At 39.3% G+C, this 23,284-nt stretch overlaps 1 protein-coding gene across 2 annotated transcripts in view; it reads right to left on the bottom strand.

The window, feature by feature from the left end:
• The window catches only part of ARMC1 (armadillo repeat containing 1), a 32,442-nt gene extending 9,699 nt beyond the window's left edge, over positions 1-22,743 (bottom strand). Inside the window, exons 1-3 of one of the 2 annotated variants that reach the window (XM_066180588.1) lie at positions 22,334-22,743; positions 19,626-19,829; positions 15,417-15,508 (exon numbers count right to left, since the gene is read on the bottom strand). In XM_066180588.1, the coding sequence (XP_066036685.1) occupies positions 15,417-15,508; positions 19,626-19,829; positions 22,334-22,663 (626 nt within the window). In that variant the 5' untranslated portion in view covers positions 22,664-22,743. The remainder of the gene's footprint in view (positions 1-15,416; positions 15,509-19,625; positions 19,830-22,333) is intronic. The other variant, XM_066180594.1, reaches the window with a different exon arrangement.
• Between the last annotated feature and the right edge of the window lie 541 nt (positions 22,744-23,284).

Below are 23,284 nucleotides of genomic sequence, written 5' to 3'. Positions count from 1 at the left end.
CCAGATTCACAAAGAGAAAGTCATGCCTGAGTACCCCAGGACCCTTCTACAATGAAACAACTGGCTTCACTGGGATGAGAGAGCAAATGGGTAGTGTCTGTGGACGCTGGCCCTTACACAATCCCCACAGAGAAGCTGGTGAAGGATGGACTGGCTGACAAGATTGTGCTGTGGACTGAAAACTGGCTAGATGGCCAGGCCCAGAAGGTGGTGATTGAGGCCATGAAACCCAGCTGGAGGTCAGTATCTAGCAGTGTACATCAGGGATCAACACCAGGTCCCATTCTGTTCAGTATCTTCATTAACAATGTGGGACACAACAGACCATTAACAAGTCTGCAAATGACACAAAACAGGAAGCAGTGACAGATACATCAGACAGCTGTGCCAGAAAGACCTCAACAGGCTGGAGAAATGGGCTGACAGGTACCTCATCAAGTTCAACAGGAGCAAGTGCATCTGGGGAAGAACAGCCCCAGGCACCACTCAGGTCAGGTACAAACCCAGAATGAGCAGCTGGAAAGCAGCTTTGCACAGAACCTGTTGGACATGAAGACCAGCATCATCCAGCAATGTGCCCTTGCAGCAAAGGTTACTGGTTATTCTGGGCTGCATTGGCAGGAGGGCTGCCAGCAGGTAGAGGGAGGTGATCCTGCCCCTTTCATCAGCAGTGGTGAGGCCTCACCGGGAGTGCTGCGTCCAGGTCTGGCCTTCCCAGTACACAAGATGTATGGACAAGCTGCAGAGTCCAGAAAAGGGTCAAGAAGACGATTACAGGGCTGATTAGAGAAGGGAGAGAGATCTGGGACAGTTGAGTCCAGAGAAGGCTCGGGGCAAGCTTATCAATGTACATAAACACTTGAATGGGGTGCGAAGGGAACAAAAGCAAGCTCTTCTCAGTGGTGCCCAGTGCCAGGACCAGAGGCAATGGGCGCAAACTGAAAAATCAGAAAATGCTTTTCCACTGCAAAGGCGACTGAGCACTGGCAGAAGCTGCCCAGACAGGTTGTAAAGTCTTCATCCTTGGAGATACTCAAAAGCTGCCTGGACATGGTTCTGGGCAATGTGGTTTAGGTGTCTATGCCTGAGTAGACAGGAGCAGGACCCATGACCTGCAGAGGTCCTTTCCATCCTCAATCACCCTGTGACTCTGTGAACACAGAGAAGCCATTAAGTAAATTCAAACAGCAATATACATGGAGCAAATCCATTTTTACCTACTTGTGGATCTCTAATCTTTGAGGTTCAGAGTATTTTAGAAGATTGGCTTTTATGTAAGTAAAGCAAAAATTTATTTGATTTTCCTGCCAACTATTTTCTTTACACGTTGTCTTCCAAAGAGTTCTGGATGACAGCTTACATAATTCTAATGCATCTGATAATAAGAATGACTGATTTCAGAAACTTCCTGCTCTCATATTTAGACTTACAGTTCACTGCTCAGTCCTAAATTGTTTAGTCTTAAGGCATCATGAACTAAAGGCAAGACTAGATGCAAAAAGGGAGGCATCGTTCTCAAAGTCATTAGAACTTGTCAGTTGGTATTGCTAATGCTTCCACCTTCACAGAATCATCCTCAAATGGTTAAGGTTGCAAGAGGACACTGAAGATTATCTAGTTCCAACCCTCCTGCCACGGGCAGCAACACCTTCAATTAGACCAAGTTGCTCAGAGCTGCATCCAACCTGACCTTGAGCACCTTCAGGGATGGTACATCCACAGCTTCCCTAGGCAACCTCTTCCACCTTAGTTTATAACAAGATCTTATTACACACAGTCATCACAGGAAAAACTATTGAGATTGTTACACTTTATTATAACAATTTAGAAACTTTTAATACAAAACTTAAAATTCCAATAGTTCACTGGTCGCATGTCAAACATGACATTGATTTTGAGAGAACACCGTTCCCAGGTTTCTCACTCAAAATATCTAATTTCTTTGTAATTCTACTTAGTGCAATAACTGTATTCGGTTAATGAAGAATATGAAGCCAAAGATGAGCTCACACATGCAAACTAAAGAAATATTTTAATCTCAAGTAACTTCACAACACAGATCAAAAAGTCAGTGTATATAAGGTCACTCAGTAGTTTACACTGTTACGCCCTTATCTGAATCTGATGTAGTTCAAGAGTATTCAATCTGTATTCTAGACTAATTTCAGGCTTGTACTGATGGGCCTTTTTTTCCCAGGGTTGCTCATGAGCAAGAGAACCAAAGACAGACAGAGAGACCATTCTCAGCTTCTAGATTTATGAATTGGGCATCACTTGCATCTCAAGGCTGACCTGTGGGACTATCCTGTGCAGAGCCAGGAGCTGAACTCGATGGGCCTTGTGGATTGCCTCCAACTCAGGATATTTTATGATTCTCAGGACACATGAAGAGGAGCTACAGCTCATTCCCCTCCTCATGGAAAAGAGCTTCAACTCATTTGTCTAAACTGAGAAAGCACTGTGGGAAGAAGTCAGCCAGAGGTAGACTCTATGATAGAACCCAGCCCCAGAACTCCGTTAAGATCCAAGCAAGAAAAACTATACAGGAGAACGGTACATTTGCAGTACATCACTTAGATATTTTCATTTGATCCCAATCTCTTCATACATGCAGGAACTGTCCCTATATTTTTTCCCTAGTATCCTAAGTAGTGATATTTTCAACCATCATTTTATTTCCATAATAAACTTCATTCACTGTAAAGCATACAAGTAGCCCATATGACACAAAAAGCACAAGTAAGAATTTCATGGATTGACAGGAATTCCATCATTCCGTTTTATCACTGTTGGGAAAGCACATGCAATATCAGAACGTTTAAAGTATATACACGGTGAAGATTTATCATTTAGTCATGGGTACAAAAAGGCTAATCAACATATACTCAGATCATTATGCATTAAGACCACTGATCTATTTGTTTCCAGCTCAACAATTTCTTTTGTAATACATTCTTCCTATACTTTAAGACAGAAATTGTTTCCAGCAACTAAAGGGAGCGGTAAGCTGCAAAGAGTAGCTACATTCTGTAAGAGGGGGTGGGAAATCACTAATCCTTGATTTTAGAAGGGAGACACAGTGATTGACATGGTTCTGATGAAAACTTTGAGCATGAATGACAAGCCTAAAGAAAGAGCATGGTATTAGAGAAAAAGCAATCTGTTTCAAGACAGTTATCTGATCTAGATAGTTTTCTGCCTGTTCTGCTCCAGTGCCAGGGCAAGATTCTTTCTTATCTCCAAAAATGCTGCTCTTTCTTGTAAGCTTTTAGTGGATCCTGTGACACAGTGGGCTCACTCATAAGCACACGAGTGCTCTCCTGACTTGTCCCAGGCAGCAGGCACATTATTTGAAAACAACTTGAAGAGCAGCATTACTTCAGCACACAACTTCTCAGAGACCCAGTATGGTGCTATTACCATGCTACACCTCAGATCCCTCTAGCCCCAGAACACAGCAAAGACCAGATAATACTACAGAGCAGCTGACAAAAATATTAGCACCTGCTTTCTGAAAAGAGAAAAGTCAAAACGCTGAAGAATACAGACAGCAGGATCTTTATGTTGGTCAGTAATATTATAGCAAGCACAGCAATGGGCTAACATGAAAAACAATTTATAGGTGTAGAACAGGAAAAACAAGAGAACCTGTATGTCTGGCCAAGCCTTAAGTGACAGAATAAGGAGCAGCACTATGGCTCTTCAAACCCCCAAACCAAGCAGGTGGAGTGCTCAATGACCCAATGAACAGCCTGAGTACAGCAGTGTTGTGTGCCTACATTCCAGTGGTATCAACCATGTGGAAACAAGGCAAGGTCACACAGATTTTCCTACAATGCTCCCCAGAACTGCAAGATGCCTGTCACAGGCCTTCCAGAGGCTGCTCATGCTGACAGCTGTGACAATTTGACCAGGAAACACTAAACTAGAAAGCTCGTAATGAACAAGGAAATCTGATGTCTTAAGTTTGATTTTGTTCTTAAGAAGACATTCCCCACTGAAATTAGGAGAGAGGACTGGATTTCCCAATGCCACTTCCAGCTCAGTTTACATCATATATCTAGTGACCCTGAAGATGTACAGAAACCCCATCTAAATGCTGGGATGTTCTAAAGAGTGTTGAAAACAAACAAACAAAAAATTCTAAATATTAAATTAATTGTAAATAAGAGTAAAATCGCAGTACAATCCCATTAACTGCTGTAAAATCAGCAACTGTGATGTAATTTAAACACGTAGCAAATAGATTAATTACCCGTACTTAGAACATTTTCCTGATTCATTCTATTGTCCTCCGATCACAAGAAGAGAATGAAATTTCAAGAATGGGATAACAGATTTGAACATATGCCATATGCTTAACCAAGCTATTCATCTAATTTTGTTTAACTCTTGCTATTTATACACTAAATGGAAAATCAACTTTTGATCTCCCACAGCTTGGTATCTACCATATGGAAATACTCTACATTAAAAAAAAAAAAACAAAAAAAAAAACAAACAAAAAAAACCCCCACAAACCCCCAAAAAACCCAACAACAAGAAAAAAAAAACCCACACAAAAAAACCAAACAAAAAATACAAAAAACCACAACAAAAACCAAAACAGAAAACCAAAACAAACAAACAAAAACCCCAAAACAAAACAACAACAAAAAAATGCAGGGCCTGCTAACTCAACTAAACTCAAAAGGCTCCATAGCAGCATTTGCTAGACAAGAGTCCACTTAACAAACAAACTCCATGTTGAATTTCACAGTAGCTAATTCCAACATCTTGCCTGCTAATGAACAGCAATCATTTCATGGATGGCAAAAATCGTGTTTATTCTAGGGTTTCAACAAATTGCATCAGGGCTAAAAATAAATAAAATAAAAAAAAAAAAATCTTAAAGGCAACAACTGTCTTTGGTCCTTTACAAACAAAAGATATAAAATGTTGGCATTAAAAAGCCAGTTCTTCCTGGGAATGATGCTGTGGTAACCAGGTGAAAGTACTGGTAGTGCTGAAATCAGGCTCAGCACAGAAGTATTTTAGAAACATCTTGAAGGAAGCCAAACACCACTTTCTTGTGTTATCAGCATGCTAACAGCACTAACTATATAATATAATAATAGTTAATTATAGTCTATCATTATCTGGAAAATCCTTTTATATCTTTAAATCCCCACAGTTTATTTTAGTTTTTAAAGTAAGGTTCATCTGTATTTCCCTGAAATTAACTAGAGAAAGTCAAAAAAATTAAATAAAGGGGTTGAAAGCTCTAAGATACAAGACCCCCTAAACAAAGCCTGTATGAATAATAAGAATTAAACTACCGCAGCAACCTGTCCCAGAGAAAAAAAATGCAGGTTTAATCTATGTAGGCATATTTATGTCTAAGCTTTGTATTTGATTACTTTGCTAATATAGTTAGTATCAATTCAGTAGAGACTCAAAGTAGGTAACTATTGAAACACCTTGTTTTCCTACTCTCAAACTACTTATTTATTGGCAAGGAACCAACTTTTTTATTTTTAAGCAAGCCAGTATTAACAGCTTCATTTCTAGTCAAAGGGACTGCGGTCCCCATGCAAAATAGGTTGAAGCATACAGCAAGGTTTAAAAAAAGTGTTGTGGGAACTTGATGATGTACTGTATAAATACAGCATGTGCTAACAATTTTAACTTGTTTCAAGTTCTTAGATAGGACTTTCTACTGCAAAATTCAATGGAAATCCTGCCAATGTAGCAGGTACTGCAAAACAACAAAGTATCAAAACCTGTTCTTGCATAGAAATACATTCAATAGAGAATCGCATACTTTAACATTAATTGTTCCAGAATAAAATTTATAACAGCTCCATCCAAAAACTACTAATGAAGGCTGTATCATCATTAGTATCTTCTCAGGCATTTCCCTTTGTAGCATTTATTGCCTGTAATATCCATCTGAAACTATATAAGTTCTAATCACACCCCAGCACCTTACTATGTTTATTGATCAAGCAGCACTCAGGAAAAAATAAAAGGGTAATCCACTTATGGTTTCTAAGAAAAAAGGATCTGCAATTTTTTTTGGATGCTTACAGTGAAGGTCAAAGACCAGGGACAAATACCACCTTTGGAGAAGGTCCCTGTAAACCAAATGTAGACATTTGACACTGGCAGGGGAAGATGAGAAACCACACTGTGTTAAGAATGTATCAATTCCCTTTTCCTAAGTAAATGACTCCAGCTTACAGTATCATCAATCCACACCTGCACTGGTATTAAACACTCCACCACACAATTTGTTACTTTGATTTTAAAGCATCTTAAGCATTCTTAGGTCTTAATTTTAGTAAGCATCAGTAAAAGTCAGCATATTGAAGAACCTACCTCAGCACTTTTTCTTGTAAGCTCAATAGTAACCAGAGAAGGTCACTGTATTCCTGAAATGCTTTCACCACCAGCTGATGACAAGGTTTATTGAGCATTAAAGGCATCCTGTGTTGCCATTACTAATCCTGACTCCTCTGCCAATCCACTTAAAACTCTACCCTTCCACATAGGTACAGAACTGCACCACAAAAAGAAAAGAAGTTGCCTTTTGGTATGCCATGTCAGGCAGATCTTGAGGCACTAAGTTCAGCATTATAGTATTTGTTTCCTATCCTGCAGTCAGCAGTTATTTAAATACCAGCTTGGATTCTATTATTTTTAACATATCATAGTTTTGTGTTTCACTCTGTAAAGCACTTCATTTTTTTAAAATCCACATTTCTGAGTTCCCTATTTGCTTTAATACAAAGTCTGCAAAAAAATAGGACATAAAAACATCTTAAGCTTAAATTACTTTCTAAAATATTTAACTCCCTGTTTCAGCCGATTTCTAGATAAAGAAGAAACTGGCTAACACATTGAGCATAAAAGGCTTTTAAACAGATGTGTTTTTATTAACGTTATTTTATACTTAATAACCTTTTCTCAGTGTTTCAAAGTTCTCTATTTTTTAAATTCTGCAATACTCATCACAGTATTTTTTGCCTACAGGGAAAAGCAACTAGCTCATTTTTAGCTTCCCAATTGATTTGTTCCAAATTTAAACAGAAAGCACTCAAAGCAATTATGGTTGTGGCCCTCCCTCTGTCAGAAAAGCAAGAATAATGCCTATTTACTCAGTAACAGGTACTGAAAATTCTCTTCCAGGTTTAGGAACCTATGATTTGGTAATTGTACATAAATCACCACCATAGAACTTAGGCACTCCAGTGGATAGGTAACTACTTTCACTGCTTGTCATCATATTCTTAAGCCAGTCATTGTAGACCAGCCAAAGACCATGATTTTGAAGAACTTGCAGGTACACTTTTTATAAAAACACTGCAGTAAAGCTACTTACTTTGTTACCTCACTCTTTGTCAATTAATTAACATGAAATACTCAAAATGCTAAGAAAACGGAACATTTCTATCAAAGAAAAGAGGCAAAAAAAGCTGTTGAAATGCAAGCACTGTCGTGTCAGAGAAAGTTTTGCATCAACTGCCAGTGCTGCACAGAAACCAGTAACAAAAGTTCTGCTGTTTCATGGAGCGTGCAAATGCTTTGATGTAGCACAGTAAAAGCTGCTCTACTGAACCAGTATGGACTGAACTGGTACTCTGAAAAGTCCATGGAAGCACAGTACCTGGACTACATTGAGACATTACATTACATTAATTACAAATTACATTACATCAGGCACTGTAAAGCTGCACATCCAACAGTCCTGCTAGAAATGCCAGACACCAAGTGAAGCATTGTGAGGTAAAAGCAGTAGCTTGGAGAACAACGATCAAAACAAACTGTATTTCTGACTGCAGCCAAAACTACTGCAATAGGAATTACACACATAACAGAATGAAAAAAAATAGAAAACAAAAAATCCAAAACTAGAGGTTACAAACACCTCTACAGAAACAGTAGTGATCAGATAGAACTCACTAAGCAAGTTGCACGAAAGTAGCAATTATGACTGTGTAATGCCTCTGACTGCCGAGAGGTCCTGAGATAAAAAAAAATCCAAAAATAACCCCACTAATATCAAAAGTACATCTTGTAAGAGCACAAAGGAGGCCCTTCCATTGGGTCATGCTTTTGTGGTTTTTTGTGATCAATGCTACACACACAGTGAGCTTATCCTAAACTGTACCTCTCAAAACAAACCTTTAACCCATGCAAAATATAAACTCACAGTAAGTATTTCAACATATAAATTGCAAGTTATTCGCTAGTTACATTTGAATTGCTGATGATCCAGTCTTTGACTAGGCTTACAAATGACATCCATCTTTCCAAGACTTTAAACCTTCCTTCTTTACCTCAGAGCAGCCATAATATTCTCCCAGAAAGCCTATTACATTATGACTAAATCCAGGTTAACACCAGTATTCTAACAGTAGGATTTTAAGTAATGCTTTTTGTGTTTTATTTATAATCATTTGTCCCTATGCCTGCACCTCTGTGTTGAGATCATAATTTCCTATATGGTTACTAACACTGAAATACACTAGAGGAACCAAAGACTGCTGAACCAAAGTCTGAAGTTTTGTTAGTTTGTCATGATCCACAAACAAGAAGAGCAGAAACCTGTACTGAGAACACTCTTAACTGAGGTAGCTCACTACATTAAACCCTCTCCCCTAGATACAACCTCCTTCAAGTATCAGAAAGCCTCTGACAGACATAAGGAGCTTTCAGTTATTCAGAACAAGTCATGGGGTACTTTTAAAGAGGATATCCTAATGTCTCCTACATTTTGTAATATTTCATTGTTTTATTTAGGGGGAGGAAGGGGGCAGAGGATGCTTTCTCAAAAATAACTTAAAGAAACAATTCATTTCCAAAACTTGTAACATTGAGAAAATATACAATAAAAGCATCCCTTAAAAGAAACTCAGGGTATCTAGGAGATGGGGATATTAAGCTACTTTGCTTAACAATGCTAAACAGAACAGCCTGCAGGCATCTTCCTGCTGTGACCATCTATTATTAACAAACACATTGTTCCAGCAATAAATACACTGGAGCCCCATAGCCCAGAGATGCACCAGCAACTAAGGGTGTCATTTTATTAGGAAAAATAACAGGAAAAAAAGGCCAGGAAAGTTAACATGGAACAGAAAGAAATGTGTGTATTATTCCTCCTCCAGGTGATACACTCCAATTTGGAAATAGTGACTAAAACCAACGTTTTTGGAACCTACTGCTCACACAAAATCCAAGGCCTACGGTAATTGTATTTTTCTCCAAAAACTTCTCAGTGCAGAATCACAAGTAGTGTAGAGTTCAAAAATAATCATGCAACAGAATCATGCTTCCCATTACCCAATCACAACTGTTTCTCAATTTTGATGTGTTAAAGAAACCTCACACGCCAAGGATTACAAAAACAGCATTACTAAGTGATTCAGGTAGAGAAAAATAAAATCTCTACAGTCTATAAAAAGCTGTTTCCTTCTCCTTTGGAGATCAGAATTTTAGTATTCCAATTAACATCATAAATGCATTATATGTAAGAAGTTCACAGTTTTTCAACTGTAATTTCTCACAAAGTATTATCTAGAAGCTAGCTATGTGGCAACTTCCCTTTAATCATCAGACATCCCTTTAAATACATAGTTTGCCAACTTCCTAATTAATATATGGCCTTTGCCCTGCCTTTCCCCAACCATTCATCCTCTCACAAAGAAGAAAATATAGTAAGCCACACAACAAAAAATGATAAAACTATTGTTGTCATGCTACATCCCTACAATTTTAATTTCAATAAATACTATGTGAAGTACCTGGCTTTTGCCTTTTTTTGGGTCAGACATCATAAATTTAAACTTTGCTGGTTTCAATGAATAATTAAATTTTCAAAAAGTGCAGGTAATTAAGACTACCAAAAATTAAAATTGAGTAAGAAGTCAGCAATTATAGACTGCATGTATTTTCCCAGATCTGCAAGGGACTCTAATTAAACACATATTAATTGCCCTAATCTTCTTAGGCAAGTAATAAATTGGAAGAGCTGATTAATGCACTGGATTTAGTTCAGCTTGTTAAATCTGACAACCTGGCAAAGGAAGACTATCTTGAAAAGCTCTTTTAGCTAAGTAATTGGAATTTTACTCTCAGTAATTTGCCATTCCATAATAAGAGCTATTTAGAATATTGACTCTTCATCAGTGGGTTTTTTTAAAATACATTCTAGTTATACTGAAACAGTACCATTATGCTGCTCATAAAGATTATGAAAAATTATGAACTTTGACCTTTATTGTCCATCAAAAGACACTTTCACTCTGAACACAAATTAAAGTATTTTCTTGTAGGCAATAAATTCTAATTAATTCTAATTCTAGAAGCTGCTAATACAATTTTAGAAAGTCCATATGGACACATTCAGTCCTCTACACAATTCATAAAGCCAGCAACTAAACCAGTGTTCAATATTAAATAACTGCTGATGACTGCTGGAATACAATGAAACACCAGTATTCAAAGAGCTTCAATCTCTTCTCCCTTTTTTATCTATTTATGCAAACACTTCTGCATGTACCCATGACAAGGGAGTGTAACATTTTTGTAATATAAGCCATACAAAAAAAAAAAAAAATAGAGAAGGTTGGAAACCTCCAGGTAGATATTTTAAAGGTCTGCTATCTCTACAACACAGTTGCTTTACTCCTAGCTTATAACATGGAAAAATGCATCGTTTCACTTAAAAATATGCAGATGTAGGCAAACAAAAGAAGGAAAAAAAAATCTCCCTTGCTAAGGAAAAAAGCAACAAATGAAGAACAGGGAGTCAGAAATTTTTATACTTGAAAAATGTTTTGAAGTATTCCATGAAAGCTGAAACAGCTCTTCATCTGTCCTAGAAAGTGAGGAACTCTATGAAGTCTTTCACATGAAGAAGCTTAGAAAGTTGTGCGTTCCAAATCAAGTTCAGTCAGAAAACAAATCCGAAACATAAAATATCTAGCTGCCATCAAATTTTCATTCTGTGGTTCTCAGAGCTGACATTCCATACTTCTCTTGTAGAACCTGTAACTTCCAGGATCTACATTTGAAATTTGTTACTCTTCTGTTGGCAAAATCTAGTGTTCATCCAGCTTGAAAATCAGTCACAGTGAACCTGAAACTTACCCTTTGTTCCTTAAGTGTAGTATCAACTAAGGAGTCAGCCAGACATCAGTTTGGAGCCGCAATGATTTTCACAACTGAGCTTTAACACTTAGAATAAGCAAAACACCAAGAAGTTGATCAGATAATACTAGAAGACTGAGAAGTCATGGAAGCAGACATGACGGTACCTCAAAGAACAGTCAAACTCAGATGTCTCAAATATTTCCTACCCATTTTTCATGATGCAGTGCAATTTACTGCTTACCACTGAGGTCCCTAGCACAGGAGAAATTCTTCACTGTGAGGGTGGTGAGGCATTGGAACAGGCTGCCCAGAGAAGTTGTGGATACCCCATCCTCGGGAGCATTCAACAGCAGCTGGGAAGGAGCTCTGAGCAACCTGCTGGAGTGGAAGGTGTCCCTGCCCAAGGCAGGGGGGTGGAACTCAATGATCTTTAAGGTCCCTTCCAACCCAGGCCATTTTATGATTCTATGATTGCATACACAGGTGGCACTCAATTTCAACTCTCATCCTCAGCAGTCTTCATGAAAGAAACAGTATTTTGCCATCATGACACTGAGGGTAAGTAGGTGATACAGACTTTTTCCATTGGTTGTGTATTACCTGCAATGAAAAGGCTGGGGCTTGTGCCTGAGGCTCCGATGTACTACTAACAAGAAGCCATCAGTAGTAAACCAATTCCAACTACTTTCCAGTTGATGGCATTGATCATTTAAAGATCTGATAGACTTGTTAGCTGCACTTGGGTTATGAGAAGAAATTCCACATCTGAACTTGATGTCTCTAACACAGAAACCTTCAAGGCTTATAAAAAGACACATGATGAGAAAAGCCCTCAAACTTCAGGATTTGTGTAACTGAAAGCAAGAGACCTGGAATTCTAAAAAGCCTCTACTTCCTAGCACAGTGTCAGTTCAGCACTGTTGAACTTAAGTTTGAAATATGACAAATATTCAGTTTGTGATTTGCCTGCACTCCATTTCATTGCTTGAGAAGATATACCACAACTTTATCAGTGGCAGAATCGTTTGTCATAAATCAGAATTAAACAGGGGAAGCCACTGAATATTATTTAGTTGAGTGAGAAAATGGTCAGTGAGAGTTGAAAAATCCTTGGTGAAAAGGAACTATTCAGATGACAGGATGTGTTTCATCTGTCAGGAGCAAAAAGCCAGTGACTACAACTCCTGATCCACCAGATGCTGGGTTCTGTCTCACTTGAAAGGAAGAAACAAAAACTAGAAAAGCAGAATTCTGACAGAAGTTCTTATCTTTTTTTGTATAATTTGTTTGCATTTTTGTAACACATTACCAAAAAAAATTTAAATCCCAAATTAAATTCTGAAAAAAAAAAAAAATTTTAGATAGAACAATGAGTTAAATATGCAGATTCTGGAAAGTACACAGGAACAGAGAGCATGAAGGCATTTAGACCAAAGCATCTATTAAGGTCTAGTTTCAATTCAACAGACTACAATATCTTTTGGTAAACTGAAATCAATAAAAAGCTGGAACCTGCATTTTGTAAAGCAAACCAAAGACAGTAGAGACCTTGTTTTCTGCCCTACAGACTCTAACAAAAAACCTCAAAACCTAATTGTGATAAAAATAAGTCTACATTTATCTTCTCGGCACTTTTCTACCATCTTTCCCCATATTTATGCAGGCAGTAAAAAACTTAACTTCAGCATTTCCTGTCAACATTAAAACCTAAAATCCTGACAAGCACATGACAAAGTCTTGTGGTTGAAGATGCTATGTATTTAAATTTTCATGATATCACACTTTCCAAATGTTACAAGCATACAAATCAAACGTATGTTCTTACTGTTGCCAAAGAGCTTTCTAGAAGAAAAAAAAAAAAAAAAAAAAGAAAGAAACACCTACAAGATTTCCAGTTTTCATTGACTTATCTCTCATTTTTTGCACATATCTGAACTTTGCTCTTTTGGCCCTTGAAATTGAAACCTAGAAAAAAATGTCGTTGAAGAGATTTCCATAAAATTCTTTCATGTTTCCCAAGTAATATTTGCAAGCTACAGAGACTGATAATGAACTACCATTCCCCTTTCAACAACTTTTTCAGTATGTCTCTGCACTCTAATTAGACACATAATCTACACTAAAATTAAGTTCTCTTGAAACACATGCTTCTGTAATTACCTAAATGTTTCAGGTCTTATTGGTATTACAAAAGTTGCAAAGACTTCTGTATATTTCACTTAATTATGTTTGCCCTTAGAAAATGCAAATATCATAAGACTTAAATAAATTTTTCTGTCCATACATCATATTAGAACAGTTATCACTTCAAAAGTTACAATTATTACATTATTTAAAAGAAATTGGCACATCTCTTCTAAATTTTAATAACTTCGTTCATTTTTCTTTTTAAGACATATGCTTTAAATCTCAGTGTTTTGCATAACTGGTGAATCACGAGATGATATTCAGGCCTAATGCTGAATTTGGTGCCAATACATAAATCATCTTTAGCTTTAGCACAATTAATGAAGCAGTTAAAAGTAAACAGTAGTAATATTTCCTATATCACAGACCATAATCTCCCCTCCTTCAGGTTTACACATAGAGATAAGGAGTGTCAGACAGAGGGAAAGACAACAATAATCCTGTAATACCCAAGAATAATCCTTAATCCTGGCCTGCATCAAAAGCAGGGTGGCCAGCAAGCTGAAGGAGGTGATTCTCCCCCTCTGCTCTTGTGAGATCCCACCTGAACTGCTGAGCACAGTTCTGGTGCAGCCAATGTAAGGACATGGAACTGTTGGTGCAAGTCCAGAGGAGAACCACAAAGTACATCAGAGGACTGGGGTACCTCCCTTACAAAGACTGAGGAAGTTTGGGCTGTTCAGCTTGGAGAAGAGAAGGTAAGGTGGAAACCTCATTGCAACCTTTTGGTTTTTGAAGGGGCCTGCTGGGAAGCCAGAGAGGGACTCTTCATCAGGAACTGGAGCAATAGGACAAAGTGCAATGGGTACAAATTGAAAGTGATTAGATATTAGGGATAAACTCTTTACTGTTGAGGGTGGTTAGGCACGGGAACAGGTTGCCCAGGGAGGTTGTGGGTGCCCCAACCCTGGCAGTGTTCAAATCCAGGCTGAACAAGGCCTTGAGCAACCTGCTCTAGTGGGTAGGGACTACATGATCCTTAAGGTCCATTCCAATGCCTTAACATCCTGTAATAATAGGACTCACTGACAAGAACTGGCGGGGCTGTGGGATGAAGGAACTAGCAGAGTCGAGCCTTGCATTTTTTCCAAAAGAAACTTCTACATCTACAGCACAAGTGACAGAGGTTCAACTAACATATTAAAATACTCAAAGCATTTCTACTTGAATATTTAATATACAGTTTCACTTGTGTTTTACCCTATTCTAAATAATTCTATAAACATTCACCTGAGACATCTCAATGCAGCAACATGACTTTACCCCCATGAAACAGCTCCTTGTATGTCCAAAGTCCAGAGCTCCAACAGAACACTCCAACACCAAATTGTGCGTAAAATAATCACCTTCAGTTTGATGGCAAGTTCATTTTTGCTACGGCAGTCTAATCTTTGAAGGAGGCTGTTGGGGTTTCTTTTGAATAGTGATTCACCTTAGTTCATCGCATAAATTTCTGTTGATTAAGTTGCACAGGTGCACCATCTCCATGCGCATGTACACAGAGATCTTCCAGTATTCAAGACTCAGCAGTTAAAAATCTTGAGAAAATCCAACAATCGCAAATTTTAAGAGACATAACCCATCTGACACCTTGTACAAAGACATCAGAGACCACTACAAACCTCAGTAATTTCTACTCCACCTGCAAGATGTTCTCAACACAGAACTGGAGATACTTACTACTAAAAATACACATTGAAACAAATTCCCTACCCAAAGGTGGGGTTCAGGGAATAAATGTGGCAGATGCCAAATGCATCTTTTCTTTAAATGCACTACTGCAGGGGAACCTTATATAAAGATGAGAAGGATTATAAAAGAACCTGAAGGAAAGGGACAAAATTAGTTATCTTGTGACAAGGCAAAGAAAACTTGTTGTTTGGCAAATGACCTGCAAATTAATATTTCTTGTAGGCTAGGGTCTAATTACTTCAAAATACTATAAAATGAAAATCGTTAATTGTCTGCAGACACATGATTTCAACAAGGAAATATTAGAAACTCAGTATACAAATTCAGTCCAAGTTTTACTTTGTATCACAATTATGTTTACACTGTTTGGATCCAACATCATCCTATTGCAAACTTACTTTTGTATTACATTCTGTAAGCTGAGCATCATACCCAATTCACTTTTCATCTTTTCTCTGTTGACACGGCACTCAGCCAAATAGCGGAGAGCCTAAAAGAGAAGGGACACAGCAGATCAGCAACTCACCCAGTACATTATCAGTCATTTCTGTTAGTGCACATCTGCAAAAACAGTCACAGAGGCAGCTCTAGTAAGGAAGAGAAAGAATTATCACCTACTATGAACATTAAAAAATTATTTTATTTTTATAAATACACAGAAAGCACAGCGTATCTAATCTAGGAGGAAAGGCTGAGAGACTGGGTTTGTTTATACCAGCTGAGAGCCTGAGGGACAATTTAACAGCTGTCTACAGCTATGCAAGAAGCCTTTACAAACATGGTCAAGCCCAACTTTCTTCTACAGCAGCAGACAAGGGGGAACAGCCAGAAATTGTAGCTTGGGAAGCTCAAATCAGGTATTATAAAAAGCTTTTTCCCTCTGAAGGTAGTACAACACTGGAACAGATGACCTAGTGAAACTGCAGAATGAACGAGACAAAGCTACAACTGACCTGATTGAGTGCTGGTGACAGTCCCAATTCAAACAGGAAACTGAAGTGAATGACTTCCAGAAGCCCCTTCCAATAAACATTTATATGACCTGAGATCTAAAGTAATTTTTATACATGATGCCTCCAGTGTAATTTCCATCAATTCTGTGGGTTCCCCCAGTACTAGAAACATCACCACTACCAAGTTCCTACTGTCCACAAAAAGAGGTCTGACACATGTATAAGCTTTTGAAGACTAATTGCAATTTCATCATTCCATGCAGGAATAAGAATACAAGCAGCAGCAAGCTTCTTAGCTTACTGTGACCTAAACTGGGAAATTACACTTATTTGTTGCCCAAGGCTTTGTTTACTTGACTTTCAAGGTAGATTCCTGGCACAATTTTACACTGTTGACCCCAGTTGGTAACTGCACATTCATATGATGCTCCTAAAATAACACTCTTCCAATTAAAATGTCAGTCTTTCTCATGAAACATCTCTCTATTGTTTGTGCTGAGAAAGTTTTCTTAGAAGGAGTCTCCAAAGGTGTTTTACTGATGTAGGTACAAGAACTGCACTTGAAAAATCCTGCAATACACAAATACAATGATTTATAAAATGGGGTTTGTGGCACAGGGTTTAGAAGAGCACCAAGTCTTTATATATAGTCATGTAGTAGCTACACTGCTCAGTAACTGCTTTAAAAATAACATCCCTCCTTAATCCCTTCAGAAATAGCGGACTAATCGTTGAGGTTTGTTTTTTACAAGTCTTCCTCAGCACATATCAGGTGAAATTCACAAGACTGTTTTATTGCCTATTAAGAAACTCTGGTTGCTGCCTGGCACGATAAGAACTTTAGATGTGATTTTTGTTATTTCCTGATGTGGACCAGTATCAATAGTTGCAGCTTATAAATGCTGTATATGCATTTATTATCTTACTTTTCAACTATAGGGAAATAACTAATTGATAGCTGACAACTAACTTGCATGCTTTGAAATGTATCCTTGCTGCTGTAACAAGTTTCTCACTTTTATTCTGGCAATTCAGGAAGGATGCAACTCAGCTGGACAAAGAAAAACCTGTTCTCTTAACAGCTGATTTTTTTGAGTCACAGCTCAAATAAGACCAAAGTCATGAGACCAACTTAACTGACCCAACTTTTCAACACCTGGAAGTTCCCATTCCTCCTGCCTCCCATGGGAGACACAAAGGTCTGAACCTCCAAAGAAGTGAGATCATTTACACTTGGTAAATTCAGTATACTGAAAGCATAGGGAAAGTTACTGGTATGAACTTTGGCTCAGCTGCTGTTCAGCTATACACTTACCTGCGTTTGCTTTAAGGCTCACATAGGTAAGTTCATAAAGTAAGTTCATAACGAATGGGACTACCTGCATACTTTAATATAAAATACACTGCTGCCAGTCTTAATAAAAAGAGATCTCTGATGGTTTTTATGTGAAATTTTAAAGCAGTTCCTTAACTTCAGGGGCCTATTTTATAAAATTTTAGGCCAAACTTACGAGGGGGGGAAAAAATAGTATTGCCTGTTTTACTGCTGATTTTTTGAATTTAAATCATTCAAAACTTCTAATATTTGAAGTACATCATAAAGAATTTCTGAAATCAAGACTAGAGAAAACCTGAAATAGAAATATATAGAAAATATATAGCACTTTTTCATCAGATACAAAGAAACTACTGAGCTGAAACCGCACCCGGAGAGAGAAACACCCTCCCTGAAAAGTTCTACAACACATCCAAGAAGTTAAATATGGACCTACTACGATTTATACAGATTATTACAATTTCAGGTACAGGAACTGCTGAGTAGTACGAGAAGAAATTTAAAGTCACTACTACACATCCCTTTATTAGGCACACATTTCACGGAAGATCATTCCATTTAATGATTCCCATTGAAACTGAAGCACTTTCTGACCAACAGGTAGACTACAAAAACAAAGACTTTTCAGGACGGAAAAATATAAAACATGAAGATCTAAAAAGCTGCCAGCTAAGACACTCAAACCTTCAGAACCCAACGAGTTCAAGAAGTCATGAACACAAGGAGTGTGAGTAGCAGACCAGAACATGTTTTCACAGCAAACTAATCCATTTCTCATTGCAGCCACATCCTGGTCTCCTCCAAATCCCGATTCTTAATCCACTCTAACTGCAGGGTATCTCTACATGGAACAAGCCCTGTGCCTCCCATCCTCACCCAAGGAGATTTCTTTCCAACACAACCTGAGTACCATCAGCAGCTGTGGAACCACACTACGGACTGGATTAGTCCTCACCACTCCTGACAAAGCCAGTCCTTTTATTAGAAGTCATTTTTATAACATGATCAGAGACTGATTTGTGAATCCCATGCAGGCTGTGGGAATACACAGCCCAACAAAACAAAGGAAGGAAAAAGACATCCAAACAAGAACTTCTTTTAAAATCACAGCCTAAGGAAACTACACTGGGAAGAAAACCAATGCAACACATTCCCAAGAACAGTAAACTCAACTCCAAATGCCATGGCAAGGCTAAACAAAAAAATAATTAGCAGGACACAGGTTTCCTGGCTTACAGGACCTCCCTCCCCAAACTCCACAGAAATCAGAGTCATTAAAGTTTATGACCATGAAGTCCACTAATATCCACTGTGAAAGCAACACAAATGGAAAAACAAAGAATTATGGCACAGATAGGTCTCAGTGATATAAAGAATAATGCACACTTGCATGTAAAAGCCAGAGCTCCTTGTTCTTTTACATTCTTTACAATTCATTAATTACATAAATAAAAACAAAGAGCATCACATAAGTATCAGTAACTCAAAATCTCGGAAGTCTAACCCAACTCTTGAAATGCCTAAATTCTGACTCATTTCTCCCACTTCTAAGGAAGAAACACATTTTTAAGCAAATATTACAATTCAGGGTAAGAAATCAGGACTCCAGCATTTACGATTAAGAACAAGAAACAGGCAAAAGCTGAAACAAGCTGTATTAGATACTAATAGATTTTGGGCTGGTTGGTTCTTTCAGTTTTGAGAGGGTTTTGTTTGTTTTTAACACCATGAGGCTGGTCAAATGCTGGACCAGTGTGCCACAGAGGTCATGGAATCTTCATCCTTCAAAGTGCTCAAGATCAAACAGACACAACCATGAGCTGTGATCTGAGTGCACTAATTTGGGCATGGGATTGGACCACATCACCTGGGGAGGTTGTTTCTAACCTCAGACACCCTCGGATTGGATTTTGATTTTTATAATGTGACTATTACATCACTGTCCATATTTACCAAGCTCTGTGACTTCATCTTAAGAAAGAGATTTAAGGGTCCTTAACTCCCTCCACACTAAAATTCAAACAGCCGTATTAGGGAAAAAATGCATAGTAAATCTATATCTTTTAAAAAATCCCCTGGAACAATGTGTCATTTTTGAAATACATGGGTTTTTAAAAAATGCATGTAAAAATGCATGTAATGAGTATCAACCAGGCATTATTTTTCACATAATAATACCTAGGCATTATTTTTCACATTTTCACTTGTTTAAACAGGTTTGTTTGTAAACTGCTTGTTTAAACAACTTGTTTAACAAAGTTTCAAAATGCCCTACCAACATAGAAATATCTTACTAGTAAATACTAGTAAATACTTACTAGTAAAGCTGAATGAACAACCTGAGGGTTGGGATGGTCCAAAAACAGAATGAGACCTGGCAGGCATCCTTGATCCTGAACAATGGCCCGTCTGTTCAATGGATCAGCTGCAAGATCTCGGAGCTGGTTAACCACTGACAGTGCATCAGGCTCCTCACTCATAGCAGAATTCATCTTTGCTGCACCATTCATACAAAATACCTGCTGAAAAAAAAGATTTATTACTACTATCACAACATTTATCATCGATTAAAACATAGACCAAACAAAAAAAAAAAAACACACAAAGGCAATGATTTGTTCTAAACAAAAAAGGTAGAAAAAACCCAAGACTAGAATTCATGGAATGTGGATGGAATCGAGAAGGATGTGGGTTCTGAAATTTATAAATTGGAAATCTAAACTTCCCATGAAGAGAGCAGATAGATTTGGTTAATAAGGTTTTTATTTGTTTCCTATATGTTATTTCAGACCAGTCAATCTTTATGGGAAGATTGTATGTTGGTTTTTTGTCCTTACACTAGTGACAAATGTTTTCCATAAATCCAGTTTTCTCACAAGGCACCCTGCAAGTCTATAAACATCCTTGTGTGTAAAGGTGCAAAATGAAAGTATTTTCAGAGTAGCTTTGGCAACCAAAAGAATTTACAGAAAAATTTACCACAAAAGTCAACAAAACATTACCAGTGCATCAAGAACAGTGAACATCAAGACTTATTCTTCATCTATATATCAAATAATCAGTGTAATGCCATACATTCAAAGGCAAAAAGTGCTTCAGAGGCTGGGCTTGAGCTGTTTCTTCTCCTTTTCACAAGTATCCCTCGACAAGAGGAGAGCAAGCAGGTCACGCCTTGCTCCAGTCGAAGTCCAAAGCACCAGATCAATTTCAAAGGAGACACGTGCTAGCTTGAGAGCATCAGATTGCAGAGCTGTTTAATAATAACTGCTTAACAGGCAACAAAAGCACAGGTTTGCTCAGAGAAAATGCTACAATCTCGGTGTAAAAAAACAGTTTCTTCGTGCCTCTGAAATTACTAAATGCTAACTGTAGTCCTGTTTGTTGCCAGCACCAACTCAGCCAAGTAGCTTAAGGCACAAAAGTGGGAATGAATACACATTGTGAATCTGCTAAATCATTCATTTTTCCCCCAAATAAAGAACAAATACCATTTTAAGTGATTACATTCTTTTACCATCATCTGCCAATATTACATAAGTTTTTCCTCACTGAAGGTTGGCCTCTGAGGAACATAAAAACAATGAACTATAAATATGCATTTGAATTATGATAATTTCTGACATTTTCACATAGAAAAAATGCTGTTAACCTCTAAGTCAATGCTTTTTACTTCAGGAAAGAGACTGCTAGAGTGAAAAGTGCAGGCCAATAATTAGTCTCCAGACTATTCCTCTTGACTATCAGAAATCAAAAAGATATCAATTGGGAAATACAACAGCTCAGCCAATACAAGTTTGTGTTTCCAAAGGAAAAAACTCTATATTAAAAACAAAGCAAAACCTCAGCAAAAAAAACCCACCAAACAAACAAAGTCAAAGCAACTCTGTTAAGTATCATTAACTATTTGCTATAGTACACAAAGGAACTTGTTGTTCAAGACTTAAAAATCAAGTCAGGTGTGGAGCTGATGCTAATCAAAGTCTCTGATTTCCAGGTCTGTGTCCCAAACACCAGATCATTCCTAGAACTCTTTCCATCCTGATCACCTTTTGTCTTTTTCCTTTTAGTCCTCTGAAAAAAACCCCACTCACAAAACCAAATTTTAACCTTCCTATTCCATTAGGCTACACTCATCTGAAGGCAGCTAAAAGAGAGATGGAGAGGGGCATTTCACAAAGGCACATAGCGATAGGACAAGGGGTGATGTCTTTAACCTGAAAGGGGGCAGGTTTGGATTAGATATTGGGAGAAACTGCTGTAAGGCTGCTTATGCATTGGAACGGGCTGCCCAGAGAAGTTGTGGATGCCCCATCCCTAGAAGCATTCAAGGCCAGCCTGGATGGAGCTCTGAGCAACCTGGTCTATTGGAAAGTGTCCGTGCTCAGTGCAGGGGGGTAGAACTAGATGTAGAACTAGTAGAACTGGATGCTCTTCAAGGTCCCTTCCAACCCAAAACATTAAGTGATTCTGCCATTCCCAGACCCTTCTCCCTCTCTCCTAAGCCTCGACTCCGGAGACAATCTGAAATCCTCACTCTTCTTCATGATCTGCAACAATCAATTCCATCAAAACTCGCGGCCCCGCCCTCTTCCCGCATTTTTTTAAATTAAAAACATTAGGTGGTCTTAAAAATTACAATAAGATATTTAGAATTTAAGAGTCGGGCACAGCAGCGAGCCAGGTCCCTGCTCCTGCCTCCTCTTGGCAGCTCTGAGACCAAAGCCGCAGTCCTGTCCCCCTGCCGCTCTCTCCCTCGGCTTTGTGCTCCTGCCGGGCCCCGGACAGGAACCTCCACCAACAACCCCGCTGCCAGCCCTCCCCAGGCGGCCGAGGCCTCAGCCCGGGTGGCACCAGGCCCCGGGACACAGCTCCCAGGCCCCACGGTCGGCGGAGACTTAGTCTCGCAGCCAGCGGGCAACAGGAGCTCCGGGATGTGTTTGGGAAGCAGGGGGGATCTCCGCCGCACACGCCGCCCCCTCACGGCCCTTCCCGGCGCGGCCTGTTCCCCTCCCCGGCAGGGCCGTACCGTCGCAGAAGCCGTCTGTGGGCGGACTAGCAGCTCAGCCCCGCGCCGCCATGTCCCGCGGGGCGGCGCGGCCTGCGGAGAGCGGCGGGGGGAGCACGGCAGGAGGCCCGGGAAGAACCGCGGGATGAGCACCGGGACGAGCGCGCCAGCACCACCCACCGCAGCCCGCTCTGACCCGGCACAGCGGAACACCGCGCAGCGCGATTGGCGCGTTTCGAGTGCGCCTTTCGCCCAATCGTGAAGTTCTTTGCTCCTGGGAGGGCGCGGTGCAGGCCGGGAGGTGTAGTCCAAGGGCTGCAGTCCAGAAACACGCCCCTCGCGCTGATCCATTTGTATTGGACTTTTTTTTTTTTTCCTCCAAAGACGGTAACCGCCAGAAGTTAAATTTACTGCTCAAGTAAAGCGTAGCGTGTACTGTAAAACAATCTAGTGTGGACCACAGAGAGTGCCTGTCCCCTGGTTCAAAACGCGAAGTGGGCATTCCCCACCCCATGAGACACCAAAATTAAATTTGGTTTAATATAGGATCAAGGCATCGTTAAGGCAGAATAAAACCCCTTTAACAGCACCAGGTTCAACATCTTGATCCTTTACGATGGTTTGGGTCCCCATCTCTTCCAAGTCGTAAAGGTTTTCCGTTTCCTCGTTCCTCCACGTCACCTTCGCACCTTATTTTAAAACGCTCGAGTAAAGTTTTCAGTAGTTTCTAAAACTGAAAACACCCACTAACTAATCCTTGAATCAATTCAGCACGAAGAAGCCCTCCTTGAATTCCCCTCTACCCCGCAGCCCCCTCATCCCCACAGCGATCCCGACGTCCCGCCCGGTTCCCGCAGCGTTCCTGGCCCTCCTTTCCGCAAGGTTTTAATGAGACACAGCCGACGCCGGCCCAGGAGCCACGGCGATGCCGCAGCCGACAGCCGCACCTCCAGGAGCCGCAGGCCGCCGGCA

Source organism: Chamaea fasciata, unplaced genomic scaffold (genome assembly GCF_029207755.1).
Source record: "Chamaea fasciata isolate MVZ Bird 193981 ecotype frontalis unplaced genomic scaffold, bChaFas1.0.hap1 SCAF_1, whole genome shotgun sequence".
Taxonomy (NCBI): domain Eukaryota; kingdom Metazoa; phylum Chordata; class Aves; order Passeriformes; family Sylviidae; genus Chamaea; species Chamaea fasciata.
Note: the sequence above shows the minus strand (reverse complement) of the source record. Positions and strands in the feature narration are given on the sequence as shown.